Source organism: Olea europaea, unplaced genomic scaffold, assembly GCF_002742605.1.
Source record: "Olea europaea var. sylvestris unplaced genomic scaffold, O_europaea_v1 scaffold134, whole genome shotgun sequence".
Taxonomy (NCBI): domain Eukaryota; kingdom Viridiplantae; phylum Streptophyta; class Magnoliopsida; order Lamiales; family Oleaceae; genus Olea; species Olea europaea.
The window spans coordinates 302,822-317,693 of NW_019230887.1; the positions used below are offsets into that span (position 1 = coordinate 302,822).

At 32.5% G+C, this 14,872-nt stretch overlaps 1 protein-coding gene across 3 annotated transcripts; it reads left to right on the plus strand.

Annotated features, from left to right (window-relative positions):
• The first annotated feature begins 893 nt into the window (after nt 1-893).
• LOC111375123 (glutamate--cysteine ligase, chloroplastic-like) lies at nt 894-10,804 on the plus strand. 3 transcript variants are annotated; one of them, XM_022997917.1, is made up of 17 exons: nt 894-1,024; nt 2,065-2,408; nt 3,168-3,318; nt 3,979-4,086; nt 4,383-4,475; nt 4,907-4,990; nt 5,136-5,204; nt 5,273-5,343; nt 5,476-5,544; nt 6,759-6,852; nt 6,941-7,030; nt 7,318-7,398; nt 7,854-7,946; nt 9,068-9,148; nt 9,317-9,386; nt 9,824-9,913; nt 10,574-10,804. In XM_022997917.1, the coding sequence occupies exons 2-16, from the start codon at nt 2,074-2,076 to the stop codon at nt 9,910-9,912; spliced, it is 1,578 nt and encodes a 525-aa protein (XP_022853685.1). In that variant the 5' UTR covers nt 894-1,024; nt 2,065-2,073; the 3' UTR covers nt 9,913; nt 10,574-10,804. The 3 variants fall into 3 exon arrangements, with proteins under 3 accessions (XP_022853685.1, XP_022853683.1, XP_022853684.1); XM_022997915.1 differs by lacking the exon at nt 10,574-10,804 and having other exon boundaries at nt 898-1,024; nt 2,019-2,408; nt 9,824-10,212; XM_022997916.1 differs by lacking the exons at nt 894-1,024; nt 10,574-10,804 and adding an exon at nt 1,397-1,578 and having other exon boundaries at nt 9,824-10,212.
• Nucleotides 10,805-14,872: the final 4,068 nt, after the last annotated feature.

Genomic DNA, 14,872 nt, shown 5'->3' on the forward strand with positions numbered 1-14,872 from the left:
AATTAATAAGCAACACATTTTTTCTGATAAAAAATCACAAATTTTATTTTTCACGATGTATTTATCGATAATAAATTATCAAATTAATATGTCACATATTATTTCTCGACTACGAATTTTATAAATCAGAACTTATTTCTCAATCACAAATTAATATATTAATTGAGTACAACTTATTTTACGTTACAAATTATCAAATTAATTGGTTACAACTTTTTTCTCGGTCACAAATTGATAAATTAATTGATCACAACTTATTAGTATCATGTTTGGCCCCCATTGTTTCCAAATTTTAATTGTTGGAATATTGTTTTTTTGAAAAATGTGTAATTGAAAAAAAATGAAAAGTTTTTGATTTGTGTATAATATTATTTCATGGAATATTGTGTGGTTGAAAATAAGAGAAAAAAATAATGAGAATAAGAATGGGGCCAAACGGGGGCTAGTTGTCGTTGTTGAGCTACGCTCTCCATCATGGAGTAGCGTCAATGGAGGGAGAGGAGATAGAGAAGAGAGAAAGGAGACGATAGATAGAGACAGGAGAACTGGTTTGAGAGTGAAAATCGGGTGGGAGTGGAGTTGGTATATAAATTAAATTAATTTTAAATATTATTATTAATATTCAAAATTTGAAGTATCACCTTATTTTTAAGAATTATTCTTCTTGGACAACCCCGATTGACAATATATTCACGGGAGGGGGATTATACGATTTTTTTATTTCGCATGGGCCTCCCTCCCATGTGTCTAATTGTCAATCGGGATTATCAACCCCGATTATACACATAGCACAACTGTATTTTTAAATAAAAGATTTTTTAATTCTAATTTTGAATTGAAAAGTTAAAAAATATGTGCCAGTTAAATTTCCACATGTTTTCGAGAGTATTTAAGAGAACCCTGCTGGTCCCTGGAATCCTACACACTCGCACGCGCGCGCACACGCAGTATCTCTTTCTCTCTTCCTGAATTCCCCGGAAATTAAAGAATTAGAATTCTCGTTCTGCTGGTACAAAATCCACAGGTAGTTCTTGTATTGGTTGCTTCAAGATTGAGTTCTTAGCACATTCTCCTGAGTAATCTAGTCTCTTCTTTCATTTTCGTGTGATTTTGATGCTAAATTTTTTTATTTTTGCACATGGGTTTTAAGTTATTTTGTTTTCTTTATAATCTTCACATGAATTGAAATGAATTTGACGAGTTCATCGTTTGTAAACCAGTGTCCTCGGTTTTATTGTAAGAAATGGATTTTCATTTTACTTTGTGAAATGACAACTGGAAAGGTTCCGTACTTATGCAAATTTAACCAAAATTTTTTCATGGCTCACTCCACTCGCCATTTCACTACTCACTGCATTCTAGAATATTCTATAGCCTACTCTATAAATTGAGCACATGGAGGGAGAAAAAAGGAGTGAAAAGATTGATAGCTTTGGTGCAAAACAGAAGCCGCCACTTTGGAATCTTTATCTCTGTTCTATCTTTATTTTTTGAATCTCTTTCTGTTTCTCTAAATCTGAATTCTCTTCTTCCTTCTCTGAATCTGTCCTCTTGTAGTTTACATTTCGTCGATTTTGTGTAATCTCAATACCTTTACAAATTTGGATGTATATAATTTTGAATAATCAATTTGTGTAACTTTGAATTAATTTTAAAACTCTTAAGGTTGAATGAGGTTCATACTTCACATTATATCTAAATTTTAATTTTTTGATGGTTATGGACCTTATATTACATATCATCAACTTAATTTGGTACTCGAGAGTATAAATTTAAGGATGTGAAAATTGGAACCTCACGAATTTTAAGTTTTTTCAGTTCTCATATGGATTTTCGGCTGAATTTTGGCAAGAGTATTTAATTGCTCCATCTAATCTGTACTGTAGTATTGTACCATAATTTCTCTGAACATAACTTTGTTGATATTTTATCATTGAATTTGAATTCTTTGCCGCATAACAATCATCTTGCAACTTAATTATGTGCTGGAATCAATCCAATTTGCCTTAAATTTTCAGCTCAAAGGCCCTTCCCTAAATCCTGTGTATGCTTGATTTCTCCCAGCTTTAAGGCATGGTGCTGATGTCCCAGGCTGGTTCATCACAATACATTCATTACAAAATAATACAGTGCAAAGTTCGATATAATGTGGTTCGTAGCATTGCCAGTAACATGGCAGAATCCAAGAAGAAGGAATTTTTTGGTTCAGGTCGATCTTCGTGGAATTCCTTGAAGGTGATTCGAAATATGAATTTAGATGGTGTTGTTATAGGAGGGAGAAGAGGCAATCAAGTAATTGTTTTTGCAAGTCCTCCTACGGAAGATGCCGTCATTGCTACTGAGCCATTGACGAAAGAAGATCTTGTAGGTTACCTAGCGTCTGGTTGCAAGCCCAAGGAAAAATGGAGGTCCAATTTCTAGCTCTTATCAGTACTTGGATTTTTGTTGCATCTTTTCTTATAATTATTTTTTCGATATTTATGTGTGTGCAAAAGCTTCTGCTCTGTTTTATGCATAAGAAAAAATTGTTCCATTTTTGCGGTTAAAACAAACAATTTCAGAAGCTTTTTGTTCAGAATTTTGCATTGCAATTGCTATCAGTTGATTGACCATTGGACTTGTCAGTAATGCTGAATGAAACATCTAGTATCTTCTTTCAATTTTTGGACAGGATATGTTTGTGTTCTAGTTATTTGACATCATAAGTATAGTCTTGGAGGGGGTACTTGGTTTTTATTTTTTTCCTATTAGGTACTAGAATATTTCCATATTTCAGTACCTCCACACACTTTCTAACTGTACATTGCTTAAATATTTATAAGTAGTCTTTTTCTTCAAAATACACCTCGCCCTCTCTGTCTGATAATGTTAATGCCTTTTTCTTCAATGTTATGACTCCACGACTTTCTATGTTCGTTCTTGACTTAGCTCAAATAGATGGAAGGCTGGGATTCAGTTCTTGTTCTGTTGGCATCTGATATTTCTGGCTTAAAGACAATCAAAGCTTTTCTGTGTTTATATCAATTAATTCTTTGCAATGTATTTCCTGTATAGAATTCAGTTCTTTGCTAATTGTTGTTTATACGAGTGTGTTAGAAGTTGTTGACATTTATTGAAGAGTGGTGATATATTTAATACTCCCATCTTTTAATCATTGGGTCATGCAGGATAGGGACTGAACATGAAAAGTTTGGATTTGAGTTTAGAACATTACGACCCATGAAGTATGAACAAATAGCTGAGCTTCTTAATGGTATCTCTGAGCGATTTGATTGGGATAAAATAATGGAAGGTGACAAAATTATTGGACTCAAACAGGTATTAATTTTATCTTGGCAATTTCTGGTATGACATAAATGGGTATTGGGTACAAATGGTGATGCTACACAGTTGCTATCAATAACTATCTTATTTATCTCTTGTTCATCTTGTTAAGAATTAAAACCTTATCCTAAATATTAGAGAAATATTAAGCAAAAACAAAACCAGAAACATGCACGAGCAAAAACACAGCCAAATTTATAGTGATTTTTCTCTCTCGATGTGAGAGCTACATCCTCTTGAAGCTTGAAATTTTCACTATGTAGAATAATCAGGATCAAATGATGATATTACACTTTACTGTCAGTGTCTATCTTAATACGGCAGACCTACATAATCCTTTCTATTTGTGTAGAAATATTAGAGGGACTTAATACATGCGTTGAATGCCAAATTATACCACTGATCTCAATATTAGGGTCAATCTGCATTAAAGGGATATAGTATGATTAGACTTTACATAGTTCAACACTTCTCGTATACTTAAACACATCTTATATACTTATCAGTAGTCTCTATCTTCAATTTGTAACTTATCTAAAATCAATATTATTGTCTTTATTGTCTCAAATGCACACCGCTACTAAAAAAATATTGAAGTCACCTTTTTCAGTCCTGATTTACTTCTTATGGACAATTTTCATTGTCTATTGCCAGGGAAAGCAAAGCATATCACTGGAGCCTGGTGGCCAGTTTGAGCTTAGTGGTGCACCTCTTGAAACTTTGCATCAAACTTGTGCTGAAGTGAATTCGCATCTTTACCAGGTTGATACCGAGTATACTTTTATGTTTAAAAGGCTATAGGCTTATAGCATTAATAAGCATGACATCTTCCATATCTCAGAACTTTTAACTTTATGGAGTGAGACACAACCTTTTGTGCCATGGATATAGATTTATTGTGCCAATTTCTCTTCTTTATTTAGTTGTCCAATCTTAACCAAAAAAAAAAAAAAAAAAAAAAATAAATAAATAAATAAAAATGCCTCAACACTCTTTGTGCTGCTTGCAACAGACTCCAAAAAGGATAGCTTAACATTGTTTTTACGTGTAATATGCAGGTTAAGGCTGTTGCGGAGGAGTTAGGGATTGGGTTCTTGGGAATTGGATTCCAGCCAAAATGGGCTCTTAAAGATATACCTGTGATGCCAAAGGTTAGACTTTTATGCCTTCAATGAAATGTTGAGTTTGCATTTTGATGGATATTTAAGTAGAGGTACCATTTTGTCATTGTTGCCTAACTTGCAGCAAGTAGGTGCTTGGCTACGTAATGTCCACATTTCATTCAATAAGGAGTGAAAATGCAAAGATAATGCCTTGCCATTTAATGGATGTTTTCCATGGGAAAGTTTGAGAGATATAGAAAGATGATTTTGCATTTCCAATAAACCTTATATTTGCATATTGACCTTCACAACATGCTTATTTAGGTTAAGGTTTATAAGGTATCAGCATAATTAAAAACTTTTTTTCTGTTAGTCCATGGAATTTTACAGTGCGTTAACTTTTTCTTTCATGTGAACATTATACACCAATATTGGATTTGATGAGCTGCCAGATATGCTGACAAAATAATTTTGCTCAGGGAAGATACGAGATTATGAGAAATTACATGCCCAAAGTTGGGTCTCTTGGACTTGATATGATGTTCCGAACATGCACTGTTCAGGTAAGGCTAATAAGATTGTTTTTGGTAGATTATGATTGAAGTTACTTTAAGTTATGACCATAACTTCTTACAAACATTGTCGACTTTCTCTTTTGTTATATGTTTATTTTCAAACATCAGTGTTCTGTAACTTTAAATTTGACAGGTGAATCTGGATTTCAGCTCTGAAGTTGATATGATAAAGAAGTTTCGAGCTGGTCTTGCCTTACAGCCTGTATGTTAGTGATTTCTCGTGGTCAAAATTCAGTTAGTTATGTGGAATCTAACTAGTAAGTAAAATAGGTAGCCACAGCATTGTTTGCTAACTCGCCTTTCACTGAAGGGAAACCAAATGGTTATCTCAGCATGAGAAGGTACGTATATGTTTGCCTTAATTAAGTATCTACGAAGTTCTATTTTTTATGCTATTTGATTAGATGTGATATTATTCTTTCTTGTAATTCAGCCTTTTCAAAGATTACATAATAATTATTTTTCTTTGGCAGCCAAATTTGGACTGATACTGATAATAACCGCTCTGGGATGCTTCCATTTGTTTTTGATGATTCTTTTGGGTAAAGCTACTTTTTAAAGTGTTATTTACAGTAGATTTTGAGTAAGCTACCATAATCTTTTACAAGATTCTTCTCGATCCATTGTGACACCTACTGAAACATCCAATAAAATCAAACCCTTGGAACCATATTGACCATGTTAGTTTTTTCCACCTCTTCCTCTCCTAATCTTTTTCTATTAGGATCACGTCAATTTGTGAATAAGAATTTCTTTAGATCTATCCGAAACACACTCCAACTGCCTAAAGATGTCATTCTCCTAGTTTATTATGAAATCAGTTCTACCTCCAACTTTTAGTGTACTTTCTCATTTTATCCATCTAGTACGATCAAATATCCATTTTAACATACCTATTTCCACTACATTCACTTTATCAGTATATTGTCTCCTAAAAGCCCAACAATCAGTACCAAAAAAAGTATAGGTGTTCCAGTAACTGTTTCACAAAACTTGCCTTTTAACTCTATAGATATTCCTTCCAATTTTTAAATGGTATCTTCCCGTCACATGGGATCCCTATAGCACTTCTGCATGTCATTCAGATCTTATACATTACTTCTTCATCATGTCATTCTTCCTTATCAATTATTGAACATAAAATACCTAAAGTAATTACTTTTTGGGGCAACATGATTCTCTAAAGTAATTCTAGCTTTATTCTTATTCGAACCATCAACACAAGGACATTCCATGTATTTATTCTTAATTCTACATAATCTAAAACCTTTTAGATCTGAAAGTGCTCATCTAGAGTTCTAACTTACGATTTATCCCCCCTGTAGTCTCATTGTAAATAGAAATATCAACTATAAAAGAAAGATTCAGGTCTCAAAAGTAATGGAGGCCATGAAGACGCAAAAAAGAATTGGTCATGTAATGGGTGTTCTACAGTTGTCAAGAATTTGTCATGCCTTATGAAATAAATCTCGTACTAATTTACTAATTTAAAATAAGATTTTCTATTTGAAATAATTAGGTTCTAGTCCTACTTCTCCTTGATTCAGACGTGTGGGAAAATCGATAATACTAAACTATAAAAACCTTCTTTATCATCCTCACTTTTTCCGTTCTCTTTAGAAAGGTGTTATAACATAGAATTAATTCTTCAGTCATATAATAAGCAGCCATTTTGTTCTAATTTTGCATTTCCTTTGAAAATGATTATTGACGAATTACTTCATGCTTAAGCACGCTTATTATTTTTCTGGCACAGGTTTGAGCAATATGTAGATTATGCTCTCGATGTTCCAATGTACTTTGCATATCGGAAGAAAAAGTATATTGATTGTGCTGGATTGTCTTTCCGGGTTTTTACCTATTCTCAACTTTATTACAATATATTTTACTAGTTTATATACGTGACTACAATTACATTCGTTTAAATCTGCTACTCAGGATTTTATGGCTGGTAAACTTCCGTGTCTTCCTGGTGAATATCCAAACCTCAATGATTGGGAAAATCATCTGACAACAATATTTCCAGAGGTTGTCATCTTAAGTCGTGATTAATTGGCTGAAAGTGTTCGATTAACTATGCCCTTGTTTGACAACTATTATAATGAGAAATTTGGGTAAAATATATTTTGGAATGGTAGTTTTTGGGAGAATGTGTGGTTAAAAAAGAAGGAATTTTTTTTTGATTTACTTAGTTATTTTATTGAAGAATGTATGGTTAAAAAGAAGAGAGAGAAAAATGTATTAAAATTTTAAAGGGAACCAAACAAGGGGTATGTATCTTGAAGAGATTGATGAGTTTCCATACCCTATTCCAGGTCAGGCTTAAAAGATATTTGGAGATGAGAGGTGCTGATGGAGGACCTTGGAGGAGGCTTTGTGCCCTGCCTGCATTTTGGGTATTGTCTTTAATATCTGTCGTGTTCATCTGGAACATGCAATGGTTTATGTGGTGCATTTTCAAAACTAGAGAACAAAAGAATTCAGGGATGTCTAGTTAAATGGTTCTACATTTCAGTAACAGCTTAAAGTGAAAGTTTGAAATAACCGTTCTATTTATTTAGCGTCCATAATGACTAATGAGAACAATTATTTGTTAAAAATTAAAGATGAATGAAAGGGTTGATGCGATGATGATCAGGGATCATCTCTAGCATATCATTACATACAATAATCAGCATTTACTGATCTTTCTTATTCATGATTCTTGATTGGTTATGATTTTATTTCTATCTCATGAACTGTTTTGGTATATAAATTTAGCTAAGGATTGGGAAAAGGGCATAAGGGTCTTCATGAAACAATCAGTAATTGGCTCCATTTTCAATATAATAGTGTAATCATGACATTTCAGGTAGGTCTCTTGTATGATGAAATCTCCTTGCAAAATGTTGTGGACATGACAGCTGATTGGACTCGAGAAGAAAGACAGATGTTAAGGAATGCGGTAAAATATCAATTGGCTGATCAATGAAAAGTTGCCTTCAATTAATTGATCTACATTGCATATATTGGACATTGTGTATTTGTTGGCATATTGCTGTTTATGAGAGCAGAATTTAACCATGTGTTTTCGATTCTTATTCTTCACATTTTGTTGCTCAATGAATAGATTTAAGAAATGCAGTGTTATTATTACTGTAGATAAGTAGGAAAAGGATGCTAACAGAATTTTGAATATCCTTGTAATTAGTATGTCCATTATATTGTTTGCTTTTCAATGAAACTCGAAATAAGCATAAAATTAATGTAACCAAATAAAGAAAGTAATAAATCAAAATGAAAAGAAAAAAAGGGTAGCATTTTTCAAAACCACTTAAGCTCTTGTTAGCTGCTAAATTCTGTGAAAGAGGTGGAATTGGTGCATTTTTAACAAGCTGCAGAAGGAAGAGATGGCATTAGCATTGGAACAGTGGTGGATACCACTACTGCTGTGATCCTCACCACAACATCTGCTCCATTTTATAAGTTTCTTTCATGAATGTTCTTCCTTTTGTAATTCTATTACAAATTTCGTGCGAGCTTTCTATCATGTTATGTAATTTATACTTTAATTTTTGATTGATTTTTTTGTTTATCCATCCGATTTTTGTTCATTCCTGTTGTTTCTGTGACTGTCACGGTTGTCATCCTTCAGCATCACCAATTTTGAGATAATTGAAGCTGCTTCTTTTTAGAATTTGGTGTCTGAGGACCAGAGACCCTAACGTCATTAATATCGATTGCATATTGACTGATTACATTGTTATTGAAAATAATAAAGTGATTAGAATGTTTTGTTCATCCTTAAACTATTGAGATGTTTACCCACTCAAAAGAGATGATAAGGTTTATATACGTGTGTATGTCAGTGTATGTTTGCATGTTCAGTTTTACATAGAAGGGGAAATCTTAGCATATGACATTAGAATGGGGTTTTCATAGAGTAAAACATACTTGGTCTTACTCCCACATGCATCAGAAATACACCCCTGTTTCACCTCATCAAACTCGATAAAACAAGAGTATTTCCTTCATAGTTTCCTTTTATAGCTTTCAAGCCGCCATTAATTCAAAACTATGTAATAGGTACCAAAGTATGGTCTGCAGACTCCATTTCGAGATGGCCTGCTGAAGCATGTCACACAAGACGTTGTGAAGTTGGCGAAGGTGACATATTTCATTATTGTAGTTCCTAGTTACTTTTTCTAAATATAAAAAATGAATAAATCACATGAAGTGGTTTGATGTGACCACTATTTGTTACGAAAGATATATCGATATATCAAATTTTCTTTCTTTTTTTCTTAATGAAAATGTATATATCTTTTTTCATAGGATGGCTTGGAAAGAAGAGGCTTTAAGGAAACAGGATTTCTAAATGAAGTCACTGAGGTGTCTAGAACAGGTACTCCATTGATTCTTAGGTTTCAGATTGGTAAACTTATATTCTGTTTGTTTATTGAGTTGAAATTACATATATGAGTTCATCCTCCCACTTGTTATTCTCAATACAAATGGAGATATTAATGTTCCACCAGACAGGTAAACAAGTTATTAGAGTAAAATCATTATTTCTCATGTCAAATCTTGTTTTACTGTTGGAATCATATTTGTCCCACAGTTTTGTAAAAGTGACTGTTATATAATACGGAATCTCTACTTCCGAAACCTTCTCGGGATCTTCATTCTTATTCCGGAAAATGAGTTCATTATTATACAAGTTACTTTATTAGTGTCCAACTATTAGAATTGCAGATTTGGCTCGAGTATCTTATTTTTCTTTAGTTCTTTTTTTGGGCACCTCAAACAATTTTGTTTGATACTTAATGTTCTTTGTGGTAGGTGTAACATCAGCCGAAAAGCTCCTCGAATTGTACCATGAGAAGTGGGGGGAAAATGTGGATCCTGTTTTTGAAGAGCTGCTTTACTGAGGTGGTTCCAAAACCACGTGCTTCTTTACGACCAACAATTTTTATGTTCATTCCGCTTTTTACTGCTGTTAATGTCATTTGAGAACCTTCTGCATCCTTTAGGATAGTTATCGTTCTCAGTTAGATTTTGATGAATCCTTGTTAGATAAAAGCCACAACATCATGAACTGTTGTGTACTATAATCGTTTGAAACTTTCTACTGTTAACTTGCAGAATCAATGCAAGTAAAAATGAAACACAAAAGTTTCTGAAATAGTTGCAATATATTTTTGTGAAATTCATTGCTTAGTTTGTTATCATTATATATCGAGACTTCCAATCTTGAAATCATATGTTGTACAAAGAATCAAGTGATCTGAATGACTTATTTAATTCGACCTATCATTTAATGTCACATCAATGCCACCATAACTTCAGTGGGATTAAATAGCATTACTCAAGACAAAATTTTCTTTTTTCGTGCAATTGTTTGCTTTGATTATTTTATAGAATCAAGTGATCTGAATTTTCTAGCCTGGGTCTTGCATCTAGTTATGTGCCCAAATGTTACTAATAGACTCCTAACCATTTTTTGTAGAACGATAAATGTCTTCTATACTTTCTTGATTTTGTTTATTTTCGCGGTCCCTAGTATGAATTAACGCTCTTCTTATATGTCAGGTTGGTATTCACTCGATGCTCCCCTTCGCATGGCTGAGACATGTCACATGGTTCACTGGGACTCTCTTAACTATCAAACTTGTCTAACGACGTGATTTGTTAAAAACAAATTCATATTGTTCGTCTGCACATAAGTTTGAACTTCACTATGAAAGCCAAAACACCAACTCGAACATAGCCAGAGAACCGATTCAAATGAATGTAAATTTCGTGCACCAATTTCGAGGTTAACTGGACACGATTATCAGATTTTTAATCAATTGGATACAAAATCCGAAATCCAAATTTAGATTAAATCAAATGTCAACTACCAGATTTCGCGTATCAAAATGATCCAGTCCCTAAATAAAATGTAGTAACAATAAAATAATGCAGTACTGCATCCATTTTTGCACGAGTCAATACTTTATTAGTTTTGATTTCTTAAACTTCAATATTGGAGTAAGAAACATGTTGGATGTATGGAGCTTAATAGAATGTGTACTTTTCTTTTAAATAAAACTAGTTTTTTACTCGTGCAATGCATGGGTTGTGGTATTTTGAAGGTAATGTTAGCGTGTCCAATGTGAATGATTAGTAATGGTACACACTTTGACTTGGGGGATAGTTTTCTTCACATTGTTTCAGTCTTTGCAAAGTGGTTGCATATTGATTCTAATGGAGTGGAGCAACATGGTTCCCTAGAATAAAAAACTCTGGTTAGTTTTTTTACTATTTATTTTCACCAGTAGGATTATTATTTAAAAAGAAAATTCTCTCTTCATCTTTTCATCTGGTTTTGCAAATGCACAAATTTATGTAATAATTTTCAATGCCAAATCTACGTGAAAAATATAACCTCTCAGTTAAGGTCAAAAGATTCAAGTGAAGAACTCTCAATTAACCTCGAGTATTTTTATATCATAATCTAGAGTTTCAGAATGAATGATTAAAGATATCTTTTTTCCTTTCTAAAGTATGTATTCTATAGTCTACTTTTAGCATAGAAAACACAAAAGGCATAGGCATAAAAGATAATAGGTAATTGCTTCCAAGTATTAAATAAATTGATCAGAAATTTACTTATTCACATAATAAAGAACTATGAATTAATAGATTAGTATAAGTAAATGATGTAATACATAATCTTGCCTAAGAAAGTTGAAGATTTTTAAGTAATCTAGTGTGTATATTCTTTTCACAGAATACTTGTATAAAGAAAATAGGCTTTTGATACCACTTGGTTTTGGCAACATATAAATTCATCAAAGTTTATTTAATTGAGAACTAGAAAGTCATCAATAAATAGATGAATACAAATACAAGACACGATATAAGATTTTTCCTTCAAAGGTTGAATAATTTGAGCATTTACTAATCTTAAGTAGTTTAGTATTGTGATAGAATAATAAGTACAGCCACCCTTTTGGGAGATTAAAGAAAAAGTATGATATAAATAGCTTCGGAAGTAAATCGGAAGTAGTAGAACCTAAAATGTAGCACTTGGGTGATGAAAGATTTGTTTGTTTCCATAAGCATGCAATCAGATCAAAGACAAATACCTATGAAGAAACGAAACATATGTTAAACTGTGATTTTGTAAAGAAAGTGGTATGCAATGGAGAAATGTGTTCCAACAAATCATATCAGTGAATGAAATTGTTCTAGGGTTAGTGTAACTGCACTTGACAATATTAATGAGAGAAAGAGAGTGCACATGAAGAATTAAAATCAAATTTACCGATTGTACACATGCAAAGCATGCAGATAGCATTGCAATTTTGACATAATAATTAACATTTATTCAATACTTTTGACAATGAAAATATGGATAATAATAATCAATAACTGGGGTATGAGGAATATTGGTATTCACTCGACACTCCCCCATTTGTCGAGTGATTGTACACATGCAAAGCATGCAGATAGCATTGCAATTTTGGCATAATAATTAACATTTATTCTTGACAATGAAAATATGGATAATAATAATCAATAATTGGGTATGAGGAATATTGGTATTCACTCGACACTCCTCCTTTGCAGGGCTGAGACATGTCACATGGTTCACTGGGACTCTCTTAACACTATCAAACTTGTCTAATGACGTGATTTGTTAAAAAAAAATTCATATTGTTCGTCTGCACATAAGTTTGAACTTCACTATGAAAGTCAAAACACCAACTCGAACATAGCCAGAGAACCGATTCAAATGAATGCAAAATTCGTGCACCAATTTCGAGGTTAACTGGACACGATTATCAGATTTTTAATCAATTGGATACAAAATCCGAAATCCAAATTTAGATTAAATCAAATGTCAACTACCAGATTTCGCGTATCAAAATGATCCAGTCCCTAAATAAAATGTAGTACCAATAAAATAATGCAGCACTACATCCATTTCTGCACGAGTCAATACCTTATAAGTTTTGATTTCTTAAACTTCAATATTGGAGTAAGAAACATGATGGATGTATGGAGCCTAATGGAATGTATACTTTTCTTTTAAATAAAATTTATTGCGATTTGTGAGGGCTTTCTCCTGTAAATTCTTCTCAATATTTTCATTATTACGCATAAGATTGCACCCTGTAGCGACCGATAAGAGAGAAGATAAAATGAAATGGTCGAAATTCAACCTTTCATCTTGAAATAAAAATTAAGGTGACAGTTTTACGTAAATTCTTTTAGCGTAGATAAAATTCATGCTTTAGAAGCTCACACACACAGTGCTCAAATCATAAGAGTTATTTCAAAAGAAGTAAGCTCATGTCTCCGTATTATTTCAATTAATGTTTGTTGAGTATTTACAATTGTGATTAATGGCTTCTCTATATGCTATATGTGACTTATTATGGGGTTACATTGTGAACCTATGGCATAGTGGTGCACCAGATATGTGAAATTGGTGGTTTATTAGTGCAATGGATGTTGGTATTGCCTTATCATCGATATGCTTAGAATATATGCTTACATTATGATATGATTTGATATAGCGTGCGTATGAGTTTATTGATTGTTTTATAGAAACACCCAACCCCTAACTAATAATAAAATGTTTAAAAAGTTTCAGTTTCTGCTCCTGCATATAAAAATTCACCTTGATCAAAATACTTGGAATTTTGAAGTGATTCAAGTTGAAGAAGGTTATCATATGGGTTATATATCTCTCGAATTTGAAATCATGGATTTTGGGAGTCTAAAACTAAGTTATTGATGCTTTCCTTAGGGCTATCGAAATATATCAAAGATACATTACGAATTTAAAAATCATTTTGACCCACCTACTGATTGAATTTTCATACGAAATCTCAATATGTATTTCTCCAATGTATAATATGCTTACAGTTCAAATTTCATAAATTTTGAACTTAATTTGTTTGCCAAACGGATTTTTTCAGAGAGTCCAAAGGTAAAAATTCCAGTTTTACGAAAGTAAATTATTATTATTATTATTATTTAGTTTCGTAACTGGTCCCTGACATCTTAAAGATTTTGTTTCAAATTAATTTTAGTACCATTACGAACAATTTAATTACGATTATACTAGTTCAAGGTTTTAATAAATGTCACGAGTCACTAGAGCTCGGGAAGCTACTCTCTTCTTGGTTATCTCCTCTTTAAAAGAATATGACTCTTTAGTGTGTTTTCAAGAAACAAAAAATAGAGGTTTCATTAAATACTAGAACTGACTCGAATCAAAACTGATTGGTTCCGGTTCAACAATAAAAAGTTTAAAAAATTAAAACAACAAAAATGCAATAAATTTTGCATCTGGAATTGAATTTATAGCCTCTATTTTGGTAAAATCTCCATTTATTTTTTTGTTTTTGTTTTTACCGACTTCAATGTTGCTGCAAGGCTTAAATTTGTTCTTTCGTTCAAGGAAAATAGAATGTTGAGAAAATTCACACGCTCAATCCAATTTGGATACCTTCTTTCACAATATCTTTATAAAAAAAATCATGTTGAAATGGTATCGAGTACCAGACCAAATCGAAAGAAAATGGACTAGTTCTCGATTTTAATGCTTGGAATCAATTTAAAGTAGAACCCAGTTGTGGTATAAAATACACGACCTTTGTATTCGATTGAGACGGCTAAAAATTGGTCCATTTGGAGAGCTCACGTTTTGCAATTTTTTTCTTGCTTTCTTCACTGACTTTTGAGTTTCTGAAACTCCAGAAACTGATATAACTTTAATGGTTAATGGACAAATAAAGTCTATATAATTAAACTCAGTTTCCAGCAATTTATACAGATGAAAAATCCGTCCTCTTCCTCTCTGTATCTGTATCTTTTCAGTAGTTCTTCCTG